General features: G+C 43.8%; 1 protein-coding gene and 1 pseudogene across 1 annotated transcript; one reads left to right on the forward strand and one right to left on the reverse strand.

The window, feature by feature from the left end:
• Positions 1-235: 235 nt before the first annotated feature.
• On the forward strand, positions 236-1667 carry LOC119339499. Its single transcript, XM_037611533.1, has one exon. It carries the CDS (start codon positions 236-238, stop codon positions 1430-1432), a length of 1197 nt encoding a protein of 398 aa, XP_037467430.1. The 3' UTR covers positions 1433-1667.
• Positions 1668-4251: 2584 nt separating this feature from the next.
• LOC119336142 lies at positions 4252-14144 on the reverse strand (annotated as a pseudogene).
• Positions 14145-26419: the final 12275 nt, after the last annotated feature.

Below are 26419 nucleotides of genomic sequence, written 5' to 3' on the forward strand. Positions count from 1 at the left end.
CCTGATACGTGGCATTCACAAATCACAAAGCATCTACCCTATCCCCCACCTGAAATCAGGGAGGAGAGATTAGATGCTTTGTGATTTGTGAATGCTACGTGTCATCCATCAGGGCGGGTCTCACCTGCTTTATATGAGAGGTGGTCTCATATAATTTTTTTCTGAAGCTGTGTCCAACCAAATCGGGATCCATCTCAATCCATATCCCACCGGCGGCGCCTCCGCCGGCCAGAGAATGGCCACGCCGCTGACGGCGATCCCGGACCACATCCAGGAGGAGATCTTCCTCCGCTTGCCTACCGCGGCCGACCTCGCCCGTGCCTCCGCCGCCTGCGTCTCCTTCCGCCGACTCGCCACCGGCCGGTCCTTCCTCCGCCGCTTCCGCCGCCTCCACGCCCCGCCGCTCCTCGGCTTCCTCCAGCGCGACCACTTCGTCCCGGCCCTACCACCTCACCCCTCCGCGCCCGCCGCCTGCGCCCTCGCTCTCGCCGCCGACTTCTCCTTCTCGTTCCTCCCCTCCCACTGCCGCTGGATCGTGCAGGACGTCCGCGACGGCCGCGTCCTCCTCGGTCGCAGGTTTGAAAAGGACGACCCGTCTCCGGTCTTCCGGGAGCTCGCGGTGTGCGACCCCTTGCACCGGCGGCACGTCCTGCTTCCCCCAGTTCCTGACGACCTGGCCCATTGGGTGGTGGAGCACCAGGTCTACAACCCTTTCAAACCTTTCCTCCTCCCCCTCGCCGAGGAGGAGACGGAAGAGACAGCATTCAGAATCATCTGGATGGCGCATTGCAGAACTAAGCTGGCCGCGTTTGTCTTCTCTTCGAGCACCGGAAAATGGCAAGCCACCAAGGGCGGGCCGACTGGTTTGGTCCTTGACAGGGGCGACTCGGCCATAATGTCACGGATCCACCCTCATTTTCTCATGCGCCATTACGCCTATGGCTGCTTCTACTGGGACTGGCTGGTGACCGGGAGTAAAAAGTTGCTCATGCTTGACACCAGGAGGATGGAGTTCTCCTTTGCCGACCTCCCGCCCGGAGAATGGAGTAAACATGTAGCCATTGTGGAGGCAGGGGAAGGCAGGCCTGGGATTTTTGGGTTCCATGGTGAAATTGCATCTGATCTCAGCTATGCCATTGCGCAAAAGGCAGGCGAGAGTCCGAGCCAGTGGCAAATGTTGAAGACAATCTCACTAGACCCTGGATACATATATTCTATTGATGCTGCTACGGGAAGGTATTTGCTGTTGGTTAGGACGGCGGCCTCTTCTGTAGACAATTTGGTAGAGAATTCACTCATCGAATATTTCTCAATGGACGCCAAGATGTTGCAGCTTCAGAGGGTTTGTGCCAAACAATGCTCGCTTATGTATAATGGGACACACATATATGCCGACTTCCCACCATCATTGTTGTCTTCATGGGCAATATAAGTGGTAAAAATTTCTATTCCATCCTGTCCTTCACTTTGTAATTATCACACAACCTGTGTAATGCTTGACTTTTCATTACTATTAGTTTTAAATTTTGATGGTCAAGCTAATGTAGCAGGAATACAAGTGTTGATCCAGTTTGAATTGTTTGAACCTCGAGAAAGTTCATTGAGTCATGCATAACTCATTTTGTACACATTTCTTTTGATAGATATAAGGCATGGCAAAAGTTTTCTTTTAGTCATCTACACATGTAAAATTTTATCTCACAGTTTTGTTTTGTAATAAATCTGCCTAACTGACAACAGTAGAGTTATGAAAATGGTGAAGAGAATTTTTTTCCGGAGAGGTTGGAATAGAAAAAATCAACCTCATAAGATCAGAGTTTTACTAGCTTATCATTGCAGAGGCAACTGAAATTCTTCTATATTGCAGTCAATCTCTCAGCCATCCTTAGATACTTGCCTGTTCTAATCTCAAAGCAAATCACACTGGTTGAGATGATTGACTGAAACTTAGGAGTTTTCAGGTGATTGTGTATTGGCAACTTTGTAATATGAATTAGAGGGAACAGCCAGTTAGTGTTTCTTTCCTTTTTGTGACTTGTTTTTGTATGGGATAGTAGACCTATTGTGTAGGTTCTCCTACCAAACCCCACAGTACGTTTCTTTCATTTAGTTACAAGTTTGTTATACTGCTAGGTGCCTAGGCTGTAAATGAACTTGTGCAAAACAAAAGCACCAATTATGTACGGGTTTTTCAGGACTGATTCCTTCATGTTCGCATGCCTCTGTCCTTCTGTGTATCCCAGCTTGTATTGCAGACACTAAAGTGAGTGTCTGCAATCACATGTTTCGAGTTGAGTTGAATCAATATTATGTTATTCTGTGATACTCTTGAATTTGTTCCTTTAAGCTCGTAAAACTCTTGAATTAGTATTCATGAATTGGGCAGAAAATATTGTGTGTTGTCTGAGCTTTTTGTCTTGTTTGTCCAGATTCAGTGGAGATGTTATCATATCAGCTTTCTGAGTTCAAAGCGACCGAGGTATCGATAGTGTAGAGTTCTCGCTGATGTGATCATATATCTTTCTGACAAGATGGCAGCTGACAATCTACATGATTTCACCTGGCTGTGGTCATGTATATGCTGTCCTTGTTTTCATGCCACTTCTAGCTTCGGTTACTGTAACATCAATGTGGCTGCTCCGTGCCTAAGAATGTGACAGCGAAATTAAAATCTTCAGTCAATCAACAACTGTGGTAGAGGTAGCTGATGTACATTCGCAATTCGGGTTTTTCCCCCCGACTGAGAGACTCTGAAAATGTTCCTTTCCTGGGGTGGTTTCAGGTGATTGTGCATTAGCAATTCTGTAAGATGATTTTTGTATTTCTTTCCTTTCTGTGACTCACTTGTGCACTGGGATAGATGGCAGATAGCACCTAGCGTGTTGGTTCACGCTACCAATACACCCAGGTTCTTTCATTTTCTCAGTTGAATTTTGTTATACTTCTATGTGCCTAGGTAGTATATGAACTCCTGCAACATGAATGTACCAATTCTGCACGACTTAATGACTCATTTATTTATGTTGATGTGCCTCTGTCAGGATATATATGTATCCCAACTTGTGTTTCAACTTGCAATTTTAAGCACACCGAAGCGATTGTTTGCTGTCACGCATTTCAACCCAAAAGGATAATCCTAGAATTCTGTCTGTCTTCTGGATTTGGAGATTCAGTTGAGATCAATATTACCAATGTGATACTACATAAGCGCCTATAATTTGCTCATTTAATAGCTCATAAGATCTTGAATATGTGTACACTGAATAACTGGTTATGCAATTCAAATTCCGATGCTAGGCACAGTGAAACGAGCGTTTGGAGCCACACGTTTCAAATTCAGCTGAGACCAATATTGCCACTGTAATACTATATAAGCGCCTATAATTTGTTCGTTTTAGCTCGCAATTAAGATCTCGAATATGTGTACAAATGGAGCTAAGATTATTCTCTGGTTTCTAAACTTCTGTCTTTTTGTTTGTTCAGATTCTATGGTTTCCTCGCAGAGCTTCCTCTGTCCCTTCTCCCGTGGCATGGGCTACTGTTCCATCATTCATCCAAGACCAATGGATGTCGTCTTTGCAGGCCTAAGTGGAACATCAGACTTACTCAGAGAATGGGCATCAACCAAGCAGGTCCCTCAAACTTACTCAGAGAACGGGCATAGCAGGTCCCTCGTTGTCAGCCCCCGTTAAGCACTTGCCTTGAATCCCCCAAGATGAATGAAAACCTCAAGGTCAGGAGCAGCTCTCTCGATTGGCTTCACCTTTTCTTTTTGAAGAATCGATTGGCTTCACCCTTGCCTTGCAGAGTTTCAACCAGATGGCCATTACTGTACTGTACCAAGGAAGAAGAATTGCTTCCCTCTCTTCCATCATTCCTGCAACACCAAACAGGTATGAATCGTGTTCGCAGGCCCAAGCGGAACATGAAAGCTTTATCTGCCCAAGCGGCGTTGCCAAACCAAACCTGATGAGCAACCCTAAAAAAAAGGGCAACCTGGTGCATGTAGCTCCCGCTTGCGCAGGGTCCAGGGAAGGGTCCGACCACTTTGGGTCTATAGTACGCAGCCTTTCCCTACATTTCTGTAAGAGGCTGTTTCCAGGACTTGAACCCATGACCTCATGGTCACAAGGCAGCAGCTTTACCACTGCGCCAAGGCTCCCCTTCCCTGATGAGCAACCCTAAAAAAAAAAAAACTGATGAGCGAAAGGGCAGCAACCAAGCATGTGTGGACCTTGATCAGCAAAGAGGACAGGCCAACCACGCTTTGCATTGCCAAGTTGTCAGCCGTTAAGCACTTCATCTGAATCACCAAAGATGAATTAAAGCCTCAGGGTCCCCCGGTTGGCTAGCCCCTAATTAATTCCCAGCAATCAAGCAAATAATTCCTAGCGTCGTTTGACGGCAATGTACCAAACATCATTCCCTAGTAAAGTACAACTACTAGTACAAACGATATATAGGAATCAGACAGTTTGGGGTTCAGTTCATCATGCATCCGACAGAGTGTGATAGATAGACCACACACAGGAAGCAAATCAATCCGGCGTTCCACATTATTACATACCACCATAGTAAACAACTAAATCCAGTGTTCGTCATCTTGCATTGTCAACTTCATATCTTCACTTGAGCACAGCACCACTTCACTTGCAAACACGCAAGAATCAACAAACCTAGAAGGTAAAAACCCAACGAAGAGGCTACCCATGCAGATTTCGCAGGAGTCTACATGGGTTAGGCTCCGTCTCCTTCAGCTCCTATCCTCAGCGAAAGTGCACCCAACTGAAAGTTGGCCGACGAATCAGAAACATAACAGCAATCCTAATGGCTAACAGTTGCAGTTACAATTATTGAACACAAAATGGAAAAAGAAGACATCAAAGAAATTTAAATACATACCAACAAGAAGGGTCCATAATGTAAAACGATTTATTTGGAATGTGCTCAATCTTTTGCCAATTCGGATCATCAGTTGTTATACAAGATCGCATGAACTCGTGATTGCAAATCTTGACTTCAAACTCCTCAAGAGACTTTGGCAACGTTCCAAGAGACTGCATGTTCATGCATCTTCTCAAGTGCAATTTCTTGAGCGATGTGAGGTGCTCCATATTGCCTGCTAAGGAATCCCAGCTGCAGTTAAAAAAATCTAGTGAATGGAGATGGATGAAAGCCTCAAGGTCAGGAGCAGGTCCCAGTTGGACCCATCCGCCCAATTTAAGTTCTTGCAGGTTCTTTGGCCCGCCGTTATGTTTACCCATCATCCAATTCGGTAACCTCATACCATGGTACTGACTAATATACAGTATTTCAAGATACTTCGATGGGCAAAGACCCTCAAGAACCTCTGCTTGAACTTCTGGACTGCAGCTCTCCTCCAAATCCCACTTGAGTTCCAGTTCTGTGAGTTTTTCCTTGCCAACAAGATTGGCTTCAACAGCCTCCTCCTTGCTCCCAACATCCTCAAGCCCGGAAATCTGCAGCTTACCTTGAAGCCTGTTTAGGTGTTTCAGCTGATGTGCCTCATACCCCTGTTCCTTCCTTATTCCGAAGGACTGTAACTTTTGGAGCCATATCAGCTTGCCAACATTCGGAAAGTCAACATCATTGAGGCTGATTAGATGGCGTAAGTTGACTGGGTTCATCATATCTTCACCACCAGAAAACACCAATGTCATGCAATAACCCAAATCCAGCATCTGCATGTGGTAAAGCTTGGTAAAAGTGCTCGGTACAGTTAGTTTAGTACCTACTTTAATAGCCATCAGAAAAGCAAAATAGCGCAGATGCTTCAAGTTACCAATAGAATCTGGGAATGAGAACGTGTAAAGACCCTCTCCGAAACATAATTTCGATACCCGCAATTTCCGAAGCCCAGTGAACATAGTGAACATACTCATAAAGACTTTGCACTGGTTTGATGTAACATATATCTTGTCATCGATGATGAGAGTGCGTAAATTTCGCAATCCGGATATTTTCTCAGTAAGCAGCTCCATATTACTAGTCCCAGCAAAAAGATAGCGGACACCAGGAGGAACCTCTCCTGTGAAGCCTTTCTCTATCCTGAACCAATCTCTTCCGGCAACCTCCTCTGCTAAATCACACAGCAGATCATGAATTGTAAAGTAATCATCGTCACCCTCATGTTCATAAGCATAGTCTTTCCCTACTAATTGCAGAAATGAGGCCGACAACAATTCATCAAAGTATTCCCGGGCAACATCTTCCATTTCCTCTTCAGGATTATTAGCCTTTATAAACCCTTCTGCCACCCACAACTTAACTAACTCATTACGTCTCAACTTATGTCGCCTGGGAAAAATACTGCAGTAAGCGAAGCATCGCCTGACCTGCTCATCAAGATACTGGTAGCTCCACCATAGAGCTCCCATCGTGTCATTCATAAGGTCCCGATCTTTTTGACTCCTCCAAAACTCAACAGTTTGTGTCTGACTGAGCCGTGAACCCACAGTTCTAGCTGCTAGAGGTGATCCCTTCAGCTTTTTTGCAATGTCCTCCCCAATCATTTCAAGTATTCTTCTATCATGGTCGCTTACCCTTGCATCCCGAAGTGCATAATGCATGAACATTTGAAGGAACACTTCATCATCCAGGTTGGATATGGGAATACGACTCTCTTTTACAGCACCTAGAACTAATGCAGCTTCAGTTCGACTAGTCACCAAAGATTCTGCTTCCCGCCTTTCCAACATTCAGCGGAGAAATTAACTTTTGTAGTTCTTCGTGGTCTCCTGAACTCCTACTGCTGTACCAGACATCATTCAGTACCTGTAAAATCTGTTTCCCACGCAGCTCATCCTCCAGTTTTTCTGTCAGGACATTACGACTATTGAAGTTATCACATGATTTCCCTGTAGCCCCCTCAAACATCTCCCTAAAAATGGAATCCAAATCAAACTTCTGAGAAACATGAATCCACATGACAATATCAAAATGGCCTTCCATTTTCTCTTGCTTACACTTCTTCTCATGATCATAAACACACTGTGCAAGTGTTGATTTCCCTGACCCAGCCATGCCATGAATGCCAATTACAGAATAACATGTATCACTGGCAGTATTTGCTTGACAAATGTCTTCCTTCTCATGAAGCATTGCGATTATCTTGTCACAATCCTCATCCCGACCAATTACTCCTATCGGAGGGGCAGCAGTAGTGACTGCACGGCGTGAATTGGTGGCAACAGCTCGCCTCCCATCATCATCACGTCCACCTGGCAAGTTCAGTTGTTTCAAAACTTCACATGCATCATTTATAGCACTTTCTATCTTCTCTAGGCTCTTCTTCAATTCCACTTTTGACATACCACTGTCCTGCAAAACCAAGTAGCACTTTGTTAGCACATGAATGCAGCAACTCGAAATTAGAGGCATGTATCATGCCTCATAGTTTTTCTCTTATCGCTTTTTGTATCTTTTCTAGTTATTATCTATGCCGACTCAAATTATACTTGAACACCAACTGCTAATATCATACAGGAAAAGCACTTCTAACCAGAGTAGCACAATCCCACACACGACATGAAAACTAACTCATATGTTAAACATAGAGTTATAAACTAACTCATATGTTAAACATAGAGTTATATTCAGAGGACTCTTGAGCCGGCCTAGGCTATCTTGTCTCTCACGTTGGGTTTGTTAGGATAGATATTCTGTTTAACTTATCTCTATCCTCTCACCTCCCTCTCCTGTAATATCTCATGTTGTTAGCCTCGACGCTGCCATCTGCTGTAACCTCTCGACATATCAATAAATACCTGCGGGTCTCCATGTATGGAGATTGAGACGCTTACCCATAATTTCTATATGGTATACAGAGCCTAGTCCCTTCCATCACATCTAGCGCCTTCATCAACTTCTTCATCCATCCACCATGTCGTCTTCCTCCTCAACCACCTCATCCGGTCTCAACAACAACACATCCGAACCTCTTACCCAAACCAACTACATCCTATGGCGTGCTCAAGCTAGGTCACAAATCATGGGGGCCGGTCTATACGGCTACCTCGATCAAACCACCGAAGAACCCTCCAAAACCACCGATGGCAAGGAACAGGTCGTCATGAACCCTGCCTATGCCCCCTGGTTGATCCAGGATCAACAAATCGTAGCATACCTTCTTAGGAATCTGTCCAAGGAGGTTCTTGTCCAGGTTGCATCTCTTGAGAAATCACATACAATCTAGAGCGCCCTAGCAAATATGTTCTCTGCCGTCTCCTTGTCCCGCGCCAACAATATCCGAGCTGCACTCACCAATGCACAAAAGGGGTCTCAATCCGCCTCTGCATACTTCGGTCACATGCGATCGCTCTCCGATGAACTCGCGGCGGCGGGCAAACCCATTGGAGAGCCCGAGCTCATCTCCTTCATCATCGCAGGCTGGACATGGAGTACCAGCCGATTGTCTCTGCGCTGGACGTGCGCACGGAGCCGATCACCATCGATATACTCTTCTCCATGGTGGCCAACTTCGACCAGAGGGTCGAGATGTTCCATGGGAACGGCAACAACGCCTTCAAGTCGTCGGCAAACGTCGCCTCTCGCGGCTGGCAAGGAGGCAACAGGGGCAACTATCCCAACCAGAAGGGCAACGGGGGAGGATCCCGTGGTTCTGGTGCCTACGACGGCGGCGGCCGCGGTGGCCAGCAACGGTGGCGGCGGTTACTACCAGAACAACCAAGGCGGCGGCGGCGGTGGGGGCTATCATGGTGGTGGCGGCGGCTATCACCAGGGCCCTCACAACGGCAACAACAACCCTCGGCGCCACTCCAACAGCAACAACAGGGGCCGTAACTTCCAAGGCTACGAGGGCTATGAGGGTAAATGTCACATTTGCAAAAAAACAAATCACATTGCTAAAGATTGTGATTGGCGTTATGCCGATGATACTTCCCAAAAGAAAAAGTTGCAGCTACAGCCGACATGTCCTATGGTGTTGACACCAATTGGTACATGGACACGGGTGCCACAAATCACATCACTGGCGAACTAGAGAAGATGACAATGCATGAGCAGTATCGTGGACAAGATCAAGTCTACACCGCCTCTAACGGTGCAGGTATGGACATTAGTCATATTGGTCAAGCAATTAGCAAAACACCACACAAAAATCTTGAAATCAAAGATATCTTACATGTTCCGGATGCATCCAAAACCTTGTTATCTGTCCATTGCATTGCTCTTGACAACAATGTTTTTCTAGAATTCCACCCGTTCTTCTTTTTGATCAAGGATCAGGCCACAAGGAGAACTCTTCATAGGGGTGTGTGTGTGCAAGGGCTCTATGCGTTGCTTCCCCAGTACTGCCGGTCTAATAAACAAGTGCTCGGTGCCGTCAAGCTTTCAGCTGAACGGTGGCATAATCGTTTGGGTCATCCATCATTTGCTACAGTTTATCAAATTCTTAGTAGAAATAAACTCTCAGTTGTTGGTGAGAGAAACTCAGAAACTATTTGTGATTCATGTCAGAAAGCAAAAAGTCATCAGTTGCCATACCCTGTTTCCACCAGTGTGTCAACCAAACCGTTGCAACTTATCTTTTCCGATGTTTGGGGTCCAGCACCCACCTCTGTTGGTAGACATACTTACTATGTGAGCTTTGTTGATGATTATAGCAAGTATACATGGATCTATCTCCTTAAAAAACTTTCTGATGTGTTCCAAGTTTTTCACAACTTTCAAGCTCTTGTCGAACGTAAATTCGATAGTAAAATTCTTGCCATGCAATCGGACTGGGGTGGTGAGTATGAAAAACTCAATTCTTTTTTTCAAAAGATTGGTATATCTCACCATGTCTCTTGTCCCCATGCTCACCAACAGAATGGTTCTGCAGAACGTAAGCATCGTCACATTGTTGAAGTAGGTTTAGCCCTCCTAGCTTCAGCTTCCATGCCACTTAAATTTTGGGATGAAGCCTTCCTTACCGCTGTTCATCTTATTAACATGCGGCCTAATCGCGTGATATCCAATGAAACTCCTACTGAACGGCTTTTGCATGTTACACCTGACTACACCACTTTGCGTGTCTTTGGTTGTGCATGTTGGCCAAATCTTCGCCCCTATAACACGCGTAAGCTCATGTTTCGCTCCAAACAATGTGTCTTCCTTGGGTACAGTGCCCAACATAAAGGTGTTAAATGCCTTGATGTTGCGACTGGTCGCGTATACATATCACGTGACGTTGTTTTTGACGAGACACAATTTCCTTTCGAAAAACTTCATCCCAATGTCGGTGCTCTCCTTCGCAAAGAGATCCTTCTACTACCATCCAATCTTCGTGTGGGTAATGATAATTGTGATGATCATATTTTGGCTAATGCTCCTAATCATCTACCTAGTTTGGTGCAGAAAAAAATTGCAGCTCAAATGGTGCAGAAAACGGTATGTTTTGTTCTCCAAACGCTGTTTCCTTTGGTGCTGATGCTATCACGGGGGATCTGGCGCGATCTCCCTCGGGATCGACGTGCCTGACTGCGCCAGACCTACCCGAATCACCCTCGGGATCCTCCCCGTGCTAGGAGGATCGCGCTGCATCGGCCGCCCAACCTGCCTCTCCCACGCGGCCCCATGCTGCAGAGGCTGACCCCGCGGGCTCGGCGCACCAATCTCCGATCGCGGACCGGTCGCTCGTGCGCTATGCGCCCACCCCGCGGGTCTACACTCGGCGGGCCCCGCCATCCACTTCCGACGTGCCAGGCGGGCCTGATGCGCTGGTCGAGGCGGCCTCGGCTGGCTCCCCTGGATCCTCTGCATCGGGTTCCCCTTCTTCGCCAACTACATCAGCCACAGAAGATCTGCATGCACCAGCCTCCTCGGGATCCGCTGGATCTGCTGGCCCCTGTGCAGCCGCTCCTGTTGGATCTTCCGTGGCTGCATCTGTGCCTCGTGCACCGCATCGTACTCGCGTTCAAACGGGGACACTTGTTCCTGTCAATTATAAAACTAAGTATGGCTTGGTTGTTTCAGATACCACTCCAGGAGAACCACGTACTGTCTCTCAAGCTCTTGCAGATCCTCGGTGGAAACAAGCCATGCTTGAAGAAATTGGAGCTCTTCACAAAAATCGCACCTGGCACCTCGTTCCCCACGACCCGGTACAAATGTGATTGATTGTAAGTGGGTATTTCGCATCAAGCGACGGTCTGATGGCTCTATTGACCGCTACAAGGCCAGACTTGTTGCAAAAGGATTCAAGCAGAGGTATGGACTTGATTATGAGGACACCTTTAGTCCCGTTGTTAAAGCTGCCACTATTCGCCTTGTGTTGTCCATTGCTGTGTCTCGTGGATGGTGTCTCCGTCAGCTAGATGTGCAGAATGCGTTTCTACATGGCGTTCTGGAAGAGGAAGTATATATGAAGCAACCTCCTGGGTTTACCGATCCTCATCACCCGTTCCATATTTGCAGGCTTGACAAGTCTCTCTATGGCCTCAAACAGGCTCCACGAGCATGGTACTCCCGTTTGAGTTCAAAACTGCAAACTCTTGGCTTTGTTCCTTCCAAGTCTGATACTTCCCTATTTATCTATCGTCGGTCGCACACAATTATCTTTGTGCTCATTTATGTTGACGATATTATTGTTACTAGTTCATCTAATGAGGCAGTCACAGCCCTTTTGAAGGATTTGAAATCAGACTTTGCTCTAAAAGATCTTGGTGACTTGCACTTCTTTCTTGGCATTGAGGTAACAAGAAACAAAGAAGGTAGTCTTCATCTTTGTCAAGCAAAATATGCAGCTGATCTTTTGAGCAAGGCAGGGTTACAAGGCTGCAAACCATCAACAACACCACTCTCCAGCTCAGAAATATTATCTCTTGCAGAGGGCGTACCTCTGAGTCAAGAGGATGGCACCAAATACCGGAGTTTGGTAGGAGCACTTCAGTACTTGACACTCACCAGACCTGATATTTCCTTTGCAGTCAATAAAGTGTGTCAGTTCCGTCATGCACCCACTTCTTCTCATTGGACTGCTGCTAAATGCATACTGAGATATGTGAAGCACACACTGAATGTTGGGTTAACCTTCACCAAGTCAACTTCTACACTTGTTAGTGCTTTTTCTGATTCCGATTGGGCAGGATGCTTGGATGACAGGAGGTCCACAGGTGGTTTCGCAGTTTTCTTTGGACCCAATCTAATCTCTTGGTGTGCCAAGAAACAGGCAACAGTGTCTAGATCAAGTACTGAGGCAGAATACAAGGCACTAGCTAATGCAACAGCAGAAATCATATGGGTTAAATCTTTGCTTAAAGAACTTGGGATATATCATACACAAACTCCATGTCTCTGGTGTGATAACATTGGTGCCACATATCTCTCTGTTAACCCTGTTTTCCATGCAAGGACTAAACACATTGAGATAGATTATCATTTTGTCAGAGAGAGAGTTGCTAGCAAAGAACTGGAGGTTCGGTTCATTCCTTCCAAGGACCAAGTTGCTGATGGGTTTACAAAAGCGCTACCCGCAGGACTGTTTGAAGAGTTCAAGCGTAATCTAAACTTGAGAAGTTTAGATTAAGGAAGGATGTTAAACATAGAGTTATATTCAAAGGACTCTTGAGCCGGCCTAGGCTATCTTGTCTCTCACGTTGGGTTTGTTAGGATAGATATTCTGTTTAACTTATCTCTATCCTCTCACCTCCCTCTCCTGTAATATCTCATGTGGTTAGCCTCGACGCTGCCATCTGCTGTAACCTCTCGACATATCAATAAATACCTGCGGGTCTCCATGTATGGAGATTGAGACGCTTACCCATAATTTCTACAAGTACTACTCGGACTGGACATATCTAACTGGTTTTTACAAACCCTTCGTACCGCTGTTGCTTCTCATGCTCCTCTAGATTGGGCTTGGGGTGAGGAAAGAAAATTTTAGTAAAAGAAGAAACAAGTGGTCATGTTGACGGTGGTGCTACTCTATGCTGCCGTATGAAGGAGAGTTTTTACTATTTTTTTTGCAGGGTAGAGTTTTTACTTTAGAATGGAGAGAGACCCCAGGCTCTGCGACTGCGAGTGACACAAATCATGCATCATGCATGAAGAAAAGTGCACCAAGAGGCATTGTTGTCCCGTCGGAAAAGGACCAAACACCAAAAGTTGTGTTGTCAGCGGGCTACACAGGGAAGAGGAACTTGTGGAAGACGGTGCTAGCTAGAGTCTTTGGTTATTCCTAATAATCGGGCTAATTACTGTTAAGAAAATACTATATAAACTCTTGATTTATTTGGCTCCAAAGAAAGTAATCCTATTTTTTCCTAACAACCTGTGTCGTATCTCTTAACTGCATTTCATGATCTTAACATCTACTCCCTCCCTTTCTAAATATAAGACCTTTCAGAGGTTTCAATATGGACTACATACGGATGTATATAGACATATTTTACAGTGTAGATTCACTCATTTTAATTGCTCCGTATGTAGTCCATATTGAAATCTCTAAAAGGTCTTATATTTAGGAACATAGGAAGTAGTCTAGATAATTGTGACAAACAAGTGAGAGTGCATTCCGATGTGGCAGCTATAGGAACATAGGAAGTAGTCTAGATAATTAAAATAAGTGTCTTGAGCTTATTACAAATTTATACTAAAGCTAATACAAAGTTAAGACACTTATTTTGGGACGGAGGGAGTATGTAATTAAGAGGCACAAAAGATAAGAGGGCCTGCGCGTGCCATAAATCAGAACACATCCAAGCATGAGAGCATGGAAATACCTTATCTTTTAGGAGGGATCTCGGCACAGCAGACCGAAGATTCTTCATCAATAAATCCCTCTTACGTGGAGGCAAGCTGCCTTCTGACTTGGCATCTTGGATCTGCTTCTTGAGACGCTGATACTCAACATCATCCAAGATGTCTTCGACCTCGTAGAGAGCAGACCTAAGCTTGTCTAAAAGTGGCTCCAAGCGAGCCCTGTAGGTGCTCTCGTCGACTACTTCCATCACCCGCTGCAGTTGTAAAACTTGCATATCAATTATCTTGAGCTTCTCCGTCGCGTTGAAGTCCAGGACGGTGAAAGCTTTGTTGAGGAGCCTAGGAATGATGGGCGAGGCGAGCCAACCTAGTGCGGTCACGCCCCATCCTACAGCAGCAGTGATGCTAACAGGATCCGCCATTGCAGGCGTTGGGGAGAGTAGGCTAGCTAGGCTCGGGCAGTCGGGCTGCAGGGGTGAGCGCCGCCGGCGAGGTCAGTGTGAGGGAGGGGGGAGGTGAGCGGCGGCTTGGAGCTCTGTGATCCAGAATCCAGATCGAGGCTAGGCTAGGGTAGTGTGGGGAAAGACAGTGGACGCGGGATGGATGCCATTTTCTATTTGCCGGTGGACGACTCGCCAGAGAAACAGAGTTGTTGGGTCGTCGTCACGTGAAGAATACTTTGCACCATCTTGCTCTGCAGAATGTGCCCAATAAAGTAGCCGTGTAAGCATGCTGTCAAAAACGAATTAGCCGTTAAGCATGGCCTATGGTACTTAATTACTCTGTTTACATAGGCTTTCAAGTTTGACATGGCATGTAGCAACTAATTTCCCAATCTATTGGCGGTTTTTCTTTTTCTGTTTACATGTCCATAACTTACGCCTGACAGTAACAGCCTCCGCTGAAAGTGTCATGTATAGTGCTGAATGTCAAGAGAAATCTGTATTCTAAATGGGCAACCTGGTTTACGTATCCATCTTCTACAATTACGTACGGAACATCGTATCACTTCCACTGATGACAAGCATCAAGATACAGCTGTCACCAAACAGTGCTAAGATATCGGCATTAGTCTGTTCTCATGTTTCTAGGTTTTCCCTTTTTCTCGTCATGTTCAGTTGTATCACAATGCTGAAGTAATTAATTAGCTGAATGCAAGCTCACTGTTTCTGGCGAACAATGAACAAACAGCAAACAGAGAAACAAGGTTCATGTACTCCCTCCGTTCCGAAATACTTGTCGGAGAAATGGATAAAAATGGATGTATCTAGAACTAAGATACGTCTAGATACATCCATTTCTTCGACAAGTATTTCCGGACGGAGGGAGTACAACAGAACTCAAAGCGAAAAAGACATCATGTACTCTTTAGAATGGTCATATATAGTGGTCAGGAAATCAACCATCCATCTCACCTAGGCCTTGAGGAGGCTGGTATTGATGGCAAGTGCAACTAAATCCTCTTGCTTTAACAGCACAACACTGCAAGTCTGCAACCACTCAGGTATCCCCTGTAAAAAACAACCTCTTTGTTAACCACTGGGTTGCTTTACAACTACAAGGTTATCTTATAATCAACTTGCATAATTGTCTAATGCTAGGATTGTGCTATCTCTGTTTTTATATGTAAGACGTTTTGGCAGTTCAAATAGGAACAGAGAGTGTACTACACGTCGACGCGGCACAGTCGACCTTGAAGACAGTAGTAAATTTCCAGTCAGGTTCTTACAGGAGCACGGCTCAGTTTCATCATCTTATCATTAGTCTGAGCATTACTGCCGGCCACGGAACACAGTACAGTCTAGATAACATGTACTCCCTCCGTCCGGAAATACTCGTCGGACAAATGCATAGAAATAGATGTATCTAAGAACTAAAATACGTCTAGGTACATCCATTCCTCCGACAAGTATTTCGGGACGGAGGAAGTATTTGTCTAATCTATATACTCCATATATACAATCTCTACCCTATTTCAACGAATGAAAACGTCAGGGAAAAATTACTCCTCAATTGGTCAAGCAGATACGAGACCTGAGAAATGTGGAAACTGAAAATTAATTAATACTGCAGTAAGGCACGCGGGAATGAAAGGGGATTGTCCGAGTCCGTGAACTCGCTACTTGGCGCTGACCTGCCGGAGACCTGAGTCGGCGTTGTATCCATAGATGGATCGAGTTTCTGACGGCGAGTCGCCTCCGGCCGCCGGATCCCGAGCAGCACCGGAGACGTCGGCGGCCTTTCATCGCCGCCGCGGCGCCGCTGTAGACTATGCTGGAGGAAACGGAAGCTTGTGGTCAGAGTGCTCCGCTCGCACTTGGGCCGGCCCTATTAGGGTATGAAGCGTTTTCTTTCTTTCCTTTTGAATTTGTTTCATTTCTTTTTTCATTTTCTGTTTTTTTCTTGTAACTTGCCACTTGTAACCCTGGGAATTGCTTCATCACCCTGGGGAATATATGCTTAGACTTGTCGTAATGGGAGTACAATAATGGATGTATATAGACATATTTTAGAGTGTACATCCACTCATTTTGCTCCGTATGTAGTCGCTTGTTGAAAACTCTAGAAAGACAAATATTTAGGAACGAAGGGAGTATCATACAGGCAAACTAGGTGATTTTGATAAGGTGTCATAGAACTAAATGAAGAAAGAGAGGGTTGGGTATCATATTATGAGACCGTATCATAATAAATGCTATACTACTATGTGTAATGCATAACAATAAATAAAGTACTATATGATACTATGCATTAGGAAGGTAATATCATATGCATGATACTAGTTTGATACTCCCAATTACGACCAGCATGAACTTTTTCTTCTCTTCCTGAACAATCTAGCGAGGCATCTTTACTTTATTTAATGCTACCTAGTTTTCGTTTTCGGAATGCTTGAATGTTTTGTATGTCAGTCTTTTTAGTGGTGAAATTTGGTTGATCACAGCCTAGTTTCAGCACAACATGTCAGATAATTTGCTAACATAAATCTATCTGCATACCTAATAATAACGGGTTATTGCTTCTGGCGATACGTCCCGAAATTATTGTCAAAGTTGCAAAAAATTGCCCATCGATGCCACCTATAAATGATAAAATATGTTTCACACAGAAGAAACCCTGTTGGACCGGCTCATGCAGTAGGCATATTCTGTACTCGCTCTGCGCGCTGGAAGAAGAATGCAGCGCGCCAGTTTGGGCCGGCCCATGTCTGGGCGGCGTGCTTTTTAAGTTTTGTCTTTCATTTTTATTTTTATTTTTCGTCTTTTTTTCCAGTTTAAATAAATTTTTAATTCAAAAAAGATTAGAAAAAAAATAATTGAAATAAAATGTTTAATAATTCATAAATATTTCTGGATTGAGAAACTGTTCGCATATTCAAAAAATATTGCAATTTTGGAAATAAATGTTCAGGAAATAAAAAAATGCTCATGATTTGTTTAAAAAAGTTTGTGTATTAAAAATGTTAATTAAATTGAACAAAATTTCGCCAATTCAAAAAATGTCCATGAAACAAAAAATACCATAAAAATTCAAAAACTGTTCGTGGATTAGAAAATATTTTATGCATTCATAAATTTTTTGCTGATTCAAAAAATGTCTGTTAAATCAAAAAAATGTTCATGAATTTCAAAGTTTGTTCAACCAAACAATATTCAAAAAAATTGTTCGTTGATAGAAAAGTTCGTCTATTCAAGAAAAAAGTTTTTAAAAATGTTATCAATTTTTTACTTTTTTGTGCAAATAGTATAAAATGTTCATGATTTTAGAATTTTTTAAAAATCAGTAAAAATGTCCATGATTTCAGATATGTTAACGAGTTTAAAAAAATGTTCATGATTTTCAAATTTTGTTCCGATTTAAGAAAAGTGTGAGTGATATTGTATCTCGCTGATGCAGCTAAATGTGGTTATTGCCATTGAAGATTATGATTTTTTTTTCTCCGTTGCAACGAACGGGACGTTTTGCTAGTAAATAAAAAATAAGCGTAAGAAGTTTAAAGTTAAGTATTGATTGTGACCCACTGGTTAATCACTATTGCCTCATGAAGTATGATAAATAACAGTTCAATCCAACATGTCAAGGGAGTATTTCAATCAATAGGCACATATGAAGTAAAGCACACGTTATCATTTGATTGATCGATGTGATACGATTGAATTAACAACCAGAACTCACCCATCTAGTGTTTTCCTCCTCCCCAAGAAGAGACTCCTAGGCAATTTAGGTTTCCCATACTTCCATCGGTGGTGTCGCTAGTTCGCTCCGCCTCCATTTGCCTTTGGGTCATGGAGATGGGGAGGACCCTGGCTGCTTGCCAGTGGGATAGACCGAAACTCTCGTTCTTGTTTGGTTCAGTGTCTTCGTTGGGGTTGTGTGGCGGCGACGATGTCCCCTAGTAAGGAACAGTGTCTTCCACGTACGATCTCTATCCCGATGATGTGTCTAGCATCGTGAGAGGGCGTGTAGTGGTGTGTCTCTATCGGGTCTCGCGTGATTCGTTCGGTGCTAGTCTTTGATGGATATGTTTGGATCTAGTATTAGGTCATCTTCGATTGTGTGTCTACAAGTTTGGTCCTTTGGTCTACGCCTCTCTTCATTGGCAACGGTTGTTGTTCTGGTGCACTGCACCTATGGGGCTTTAGCATGACAATTTCTGACTATATATTACAATAAGGTTTGCGTCGCTTCGACGAGGGAGGGGGCGATGATGACGGTGTGTCTTAGACTCGCTCTAGTGCTTGTAATCGTCGCTAGGTGGTCCACGAACCTGATTGTAGTTTTTGTTATTTCTAATGATGTTCTCTATTTGACATGACAAATGATGAATAAATTAAAATCTTATTTTTGAGAAAACCTGAGTAAAGCACACGGGAATGAACTACCTTCCCACTTCTCTACATGTGCTCTCTCCTGATTCTCCATGACGTGTGATCATTGGCTCCCAGGAGGCACACTCTTCTCAACCTATTCGGAGCATCGACCAAAATCCAACCATGATTGCAGTTCTCATAGAGGACTTCTCCCCACATCCTCGAAAGTTTTGAAAAGACGATGAACCGCCCAGTTAATAGTGAGACAAAGCCCTTGAAAGACAAGTTCTCAATCGTAAGTTCGATGTCGCACTCTTGAGAATGAAGAGTATGAGCAATTAAAATAGAATTCAGAGAGCATTTGACCATACCACGTGACACACTGTTTTTATTTTGAGAAACACGTGACACACTGTTAAGAGACACCGAAATGCTAGATGAGAAACCAAAACATCAAGAGCCATTGATCCGATAAACCAAAACACCACATGATCTCCAATATTATCCTTGTCAGACACGGGGTCACACTAGAACGACGGTAGAGCCGTGAAACTTTTTTGTTTTGTGGGATGTTCTCATCAAAAAATAAACATCACATTTTAATATTGATCTGTAGTTGCCTGTGTTTTGGTGCCAAAAATATAATCGCTGCAAGAGGAACCAACAGATACACAGATGAGAAAAACAAAGTTCCTCTCGAAGGCTAGATTACTTTACGGCGGTAAAACTTGCTAAGGAGGACAAATTAATGTATGTAGCATTTTAGGATAGTGTTTTAAAAACTCAAATGAACGAATTCCTTGCAAGTATCCACACGAGTTCTTCTTTATAAAAAAAATTGAGCAACTTTTGTGAGTGAATTGCAAGAAACCACCACATTTGGGGCTTATCTTGCAGAAAACAACCTGGTCGCTAATCATTTGCAAAATCCACCGCGGATTCAGTAACAGTGTTGCAGATTGCACTGAACAAGTGATTTCGCGCGGTTGAGGGTGTTTCCGACAGGTGGGGCCCAATATGCGTGACGTGGCGTAACCACTATACCACGACACTCAAATCAGCGTCAAACAATCTATTGGCATAGGTCACTTAAGGCGACACATTTAGTGTCGACAAAGACCTATTGCGACAGAAATGAGTTGTCGCCTATAGTCCTGCCGGGAAAGGTCTTTACCGACAGATAAATCTATGCCGACAGACAGTTTGATGGGCTTGGTGAGATCCATGACGACAAACAATTCTATAGCGACAGGCTATGCTATGCCGACAGATCATCTGACACCATGCTATGCCGACACATAGTGCAACGTCCATTGTTATGCCGACAGTTTGTCTGTTAATGTGCTATGCCGACACATAGTGCGACGTCCAATACTTCTACTGACACTTTTGCTACCAGGGCTCTACATTTTAGCACAAAATGCATTTGCACCATATTTTCAATAAAATTACATCCGTAGTATTCAAGTCATGTTCAGTGCACAATACATATACAAATAATTGCTCTCTTCTATTCATCACAAGACACCATTCACTAGTACATTTATTCAACATATATTGAACATTTGTTATCTTCACTCAAGTTTGCTACAACCATGAAGGTAATACATAAGTCGACATACAAGACGTGTCCTGCTGCAAAATATAAGATATCCTTATTAGAAAATAAACCAAAGCCACGCTACCTCCTACCATATTACATGGCTTACTATAAAAATTATGCGCCCACTCTTAAGCAATCAGATTTGTTCTAAGGCATCAGTAATAAGGTTCTTACTGTAACTTTAGAGATTTGAAGAAGACCAGAAAAAATAGGGAAGCACAAGGGAAGAGAAGGGATGGCTGATGGAAAAATACAGTGATGAGAAAAGAGTACAACAAGGGGGTAAATAAAAAGCGACAAAATACATTGACAAACAGGTCTAACCGTGAACAGAGTATCTTTAAGTACATTTGATACTGAATTTTCTCTGTGAATTGGATGATAAGTTTTACTCTTATTGTTGCACAGCCTGTGATGCTGAAGCCGTTCTTTACAACATGAATATAATAGAAATTACATTAATGTAGTGCCAATATTACACATAGAAGACTGTAGGGAAAATATAATTAAAAGGTGAGTGCAAGATCATCTCACCTATGTTTCGTGAGGGGCACCACGCATTTGTCTCGGAACTCTTGGTCGTTGGAGGACGAGATCAGACCGACTATCGATTGCGCGAGGTCAGGAACATATTCACGAATTTGGAATTGACATAAACATCATGTTACTACAATGCTTGTTGTCAGTTCAGGTAGCAAAAGAAAGAATGGTTAGCTAGATAATGCACGTATTTTGTAAGGCCATGCATAGCTGATGGTCCTAAGGTGCAGCAAACCATGTAACATCAATATATAATGCTTACTAAGATTCCTTGCTTTTGTTAAAAACTGTAACAATAATATCAGTTTGTTCCTCAAAGAATACGAGGTTGGTTTGCACTGTTATTTGCACAGATTAAGAGAGTTTGCACCCTAGTCTATCTAATGGCAGTATAGCATCAGCTCTCATCCAACTAACAATAATATGTCTTCAGTTAAAAAATTATGACAGGCTGGAAGTAAACAAGAAATGAAAGTCTTCACAAATGTGTTGCTCTCCTGTTAGCAGAAAACATGCAGCACATACCTGTAGATTCCTCCAGTTGATAGACCAAGAAAAGAAGATGAATCAGATAAACGGAGCTAGATGGTGCAGTATCCCAGGTTGCTGCTCCAATCTACAGGGCCGAATTGATTAAGGGCTCTTCAATCACCACCACCACCACGGGTAGCATTCCCTTGCTTGCGACCCACAATCACAGTCAATCAGTCACTGCAAGTATTAAAGTAGTAAGAACACGCACACTCACCCACATCTGTTTCTGGCGAACATATGTGCCAGCTGCATGCAAACTGGGCTGAGTTGTTCTTTCAGTATACGAAATTATTTGCAACACAAAGAATCTCTGTTTATTACACTATTTTCTCAAGCAAACATCGCCTGGCTTTCATAGTGGTCATATTGAGATAACTGAAACTTAGCGATAGAAGTAAATGAAGCATGATCACACACACACACACACACACACACACACACACACACACACACACACACACACACACACAAAGCTACTTTCTTTGGGAACTTAGATGATTGATAAGGAGAAAGAAAAGTAAAGAACATCAAACAAGTCGAAATTTGTACAGAGGAAAACACGGAGAATTTACTACTATCTTGATTAAGAACCTGAACAGTGTAGTAGTGGTCAACATGCAAAGAAAAAAAATGCTTCATGGGCCGCTGCCAAGATCACACCTTCTTCTTCCACACTGGCCATCAGCTCAGCACCCACAGCCAACAGGCAGCCTTTTCCGTGTTTGTCTTTCTATACCTTGGTTTGTTCAGTGGCTGAAAGTAACGAATGTAAGAAATGAAAGTCTACACAAATGTGGTACTCTCCTGTTAGCAGAAAAAATGCAACACATGTGGGTTGTAAAGAACATATTTGAGTATAATGGAGTGTATTAGATAAAAAAGGTGGATGTTAAACTTGGTAATTGAGGAAAATGAAAACACTAAAATATGGTTTAGTTTATTACTAAGCAACATCACATGCTAAGTAATAATTATCATTTCAAAAGCAAAAGGCACGTTCAACAATAAATATCAGTTTATTAGGAATATGGTTTCTGTTTATTACTAAGGGTACTCAATTGATGTTCCAAACATCCAATGTGAAACTAAGATTTCAATGTCCTGTTTTGGAGGTAGCAATTAGGAAATAACATGTCCAAATTATCAAAAGGGAAATATGTTTCATATGAACCCTGAAGCAATAACAACAATCCTAGACAAGCTGCGAGCAGATGGTCTACAATGTAATCATTTGCCAGCCTATATAACACCCCCAATTTTGGCTGCATGTATAACGAAAGGAAAGGCAAGTAGGTCAACATACAGCAGAAGCAACTAATGGCCAGCACACCCCATAATCTCTGTCTTCATTTTCCAGTCTCTAAAATAAATAAATATTGATTGTGAAATCTGATGCACAACTAAAGGAAAAGCATATTTGCATAATCACTTAAAACTTCCCATATACTACATACAGAGTCCAATTTTTATGGTTAATATTGATCGTATAACATGTTCTGTTACAAAGATGCAAACTGCACTGCTAATTTCAAAATTTTCCACAGACACTTATGGAATGTGAGTTGCTAATTAACGACAAGTGCAATGGCCTTCTAGGAAACTAAATGTACATGCTACATCGGGTAAATTTTCCAAATACAGGTGGCCAACATAATATATTCAGTCTAAAACTTCAGGCGCTGCAATGTAATTTATCCAATCTGAAACTTCAGCTACTGCAAAGGATTGTGCTTCATTTGTTCATGAAGGAAATTTGGTTTCCAGGACATGTCCTCTTCTCCTCTCTGAAGAAATAATTACTGTGGTGCAGTAAACACATACAGGCCGGAGGAAGGAGACGAGAAGAAGGGGAGAGAAGAGAAATTCTTACAATTGTCCATGGCGTAGGAGTAGCGGCGTCCCAGGATGGGAAGAAGCGAGCACAAAGAGCACCTGCACGCGCGTGAGGAAACCACATCAGGGAGGCGAGCGGCCAAAACAAGACTAACCAACAGTCCGGGGAGATAGGGGCGGGGAGGAGACCTTCCATGGCGGCTGTAGGTGCGTGGTTGTGGAGATGGAGCCCAAGGCGGATCTTGCACTGGGAGCAGAGGAGCTCGACGTCGACGGTGCTGGCCAATCTGGGCGTGCCATGGTCGCCGCCCGGCCTTCTTCGGTCGCGTCCTGCCTTCTGTTAAGGCATCACCTTGGGGTTGGAACATGGGGAAGGACCACATGCTAGAAGGAGGCTTTAGGAGGCGCCGCTGGTGGTGGGAGAGGCGGCAACATCGCGAGCAAATTGGTCGGCAAGTCACGCGGCGGCGGCAGGTGACCTAGGTTTAGGTTTAGGTGGGAGAGTGTGTGGCGTGGGAGAAACAGAAGGAGTGGTCGGGCAGGGAAAGAGATAAGATGGGCTTAGCCAAAATTTTGCAGTCTCTCGCGCGCAACTTATCCCGTGTGGCTCAATATAAGTGGGCCAGGACCAAACTTACACCGACACTTTTTCTATCGCGACGTAACAACGACAGATAATCTAACAGCAAAAAAACATACGCTGACACATTATATGTCTGCACACCTTTAAGCATTACCAACAGATAGAACATCGTCCCTGTAGAGCAACTTCGACAATCGATGTGTCGGTGTTGTTTTGGACAGACAAGGTGTCGCTAATGTGCACTTATGCCAACAGATTTGTGTTGTTATTGTAGTGTCGTGGTGTAGTGAACCGACACGGTGACGGCGCCGTTTGCGCGTACATCTGGTCGAGCCGGACCGACCGACCGACGGCGCCCGACCAGATCAGATCTGCTCCGTCCTCTCCCTCTAGCTCCAATCCATGGCGACGATGAAACCTGGCGGCATGGACGGCGGCGGGGGAGTTGCTGCCGGTGGGGATGCTCCGGGCGGCGGTGCTGGAGATCCACCGGAGTTCTGCGGGAGCTCCAATCCCTCAAGCTCGCTGCCTCTTCCCCAACCGCCGTCGCCGCCAAAGTCGTTGGAATACGTGGCGGCTACTGCGTTCGCCCAGGCGGTGAAGGCCAATCCGACGGGCAGCCACCATTTTGCCTCCTCCTTCGGCGGAGTGGAGTAAGTCATCCTCCTCCTCCCTTGTCATTTCTGCGATTTGTATTCTAGGGTTAGGTTGTAGTGTTAGGGTTCTATGGTTGGTGTTCTTGGGTAGTTGTAGTATGGTTAAGGTTGTAGTGTTAGGGTTCTAGCATTAGGGTTAGTGTTAGCAGTTAACTGAATTTTCAGTAAACTGTTAACCGTGTACTAAATTTATTGAACACTGTTAAGTGGATTTTAACATTGTTAACTGAATTTCTGTTGCCAACAATCTTAACTCTATTAACTGAATATTGTGAACACTGTTAACTGTTAACTGAATTTATTGATAAGTGTATGCTGTTAACTGAATTTTGTTTACACTGTTAACTGGATTTTAACACTGTAAACTGAAATTCTGTTGGCACCAATAAGACCTCTTAACAATAATTGTGAACACTGTTAAATGCATTTTATCTGAATTTGTAGCTTGGATGATGAAGAATGGGAAGTGAGGTTCCATTTCCTAGACAGAGATAACTTGGAAAGAACAATCTGTTTATCAGACATAACCTTCTGGAATCTCATTGCCCTAATAGAGGTAGAAGGCTATAGTTCAAGGGATTTTATGTATTATGTTAGAGATCCAGGAGTTGGTGTGTCAGGAATGGAAGAATTAACTGATGATGACAAGGTGGAAGAAATGTTGGATGACATAGCTAGGAAAGGAAAGAATGTTGTTAACATTACAGTTATGAGAAGTGATGCACCTAGACCAGTTGATTTGAACATTGGTCATGCTATGAAGAGCAGGTTCCTTTGTCAGAAATAGGTGTACCAGTTGTCTATGAGGTAGACAATTCAGGAGTTCTTTTCTCCAGTCCAGTGAAACCCCAACCACTGCCAGTCCAAGTAGTGAACACAGAGGACAACTCTTGTTTGTTGAAGCAAAAGGGCCCAAGTGAACCTGAGTTTGCTTTGGACAATGGTAATGAGAGGCATGAGTATTTCATGGAGACAGACCAAGAGCAAGAGCACATTGAGCAGATGATGGAGCAGAAAAGAAATGAAGAAATTCAGAGGTACAGGAGTAACATGATACAAAGAGAGAAGTACAAGGCAACAAAAAGAAAACTCCCACAGCTGCTTGCTGAGGAGTTCACTGATAGTGAAAGTGAGGATGAAGATCTTGAAGATGAGGACATATTGGCAAGGTTGGAGGCAATGAAGAGGCATAGGGATGATCCACTACATCACTTTGAAGGAGACACTGATGTAGAAGAGCTATATGGACAAGATGAGGAGGAGGAGGAGAATGAAGGAAGAGATGAAGAGGAAGGACAAGAGGAGCAACTAGATGAGGGCTTGAGAGGAGGAAGCAGTGCAGGAGGTAGCAGCAGCACAAGAGGAAGTAAGAGGAGGGGGAAGGGGCCAACAACAAGATCCCATGCAAGTTTGGATCAAATCATAGAGCAAGACTGGGCACCTTCATCTGATGAGGAGAGCAACCCAGGTGACTTAAGTCAGGAAGAGAATGATTGTGCTCAGCTTCCACCATTTAAGCTACCAAATGGTAGGAAGAGTAGGGCCAAAAAGAATAAAGTTAGGGTTTGGTATGATGAGGAGAGGGAAAACCCACAAGAACAATTTGTCAAGCAACTTTGTTTCCTAGATGTCCAATAGTTTAGGAGGGCACTCCTTACATTTCACATCTCACAAAACAGGAACTACTCATTTCATAGGAATTGCTCAGATAGAGTTATTGTAGTTTGCAGTACAGATGACTGTCCTTTTTTCGTTGCTGCTTCCCAAATTGCACATGAGAAGACATTTTGCATGAAGAAAATGAACTTGTATCACATCTGTCCTGCTGTTGGAGAGAGCACCAAAGTCACTGCAAAATGGTTGGCACATGAGTGTGAGCAACAGTTAAGGTCTGACATAAACACACCAGTCCAGGCAATAATTGACAATTTGAAGAAAAAACATGGAATTGAAGTGTCCATTCACATGGCCTACAGGGCAAGGAAAGCAGCTAAGGAAGTTGTCCAAGGAGATCAGAGGGCACAATACACTAGGATAAGGGATTACCTCCAAGCTGTGCTGGATACCAATCCTGGAAGTAGATGCATTGTGACAACAAAGCATTTAAAGCTTCATCCTAGCAAAAACCCTAGATTTC

This window comes from Triticum dicoccoides, chromosome 7B, assembly GCF_002162155.2.
Source record: "Triticum dicoccoides isolate Atlit2015 ecotype Zavitan chromosome 7B, WEW_v2.0, whole genome shotgun sequence".
In the NCBI taxonomy this organism is placed as follows: domain Eukaryota; kingdom Viridiplantae; phylum Streptophyta; class Magnoliopsida; order Poales; family Poaceae; genus Triticum; species Triticum dicoccoides.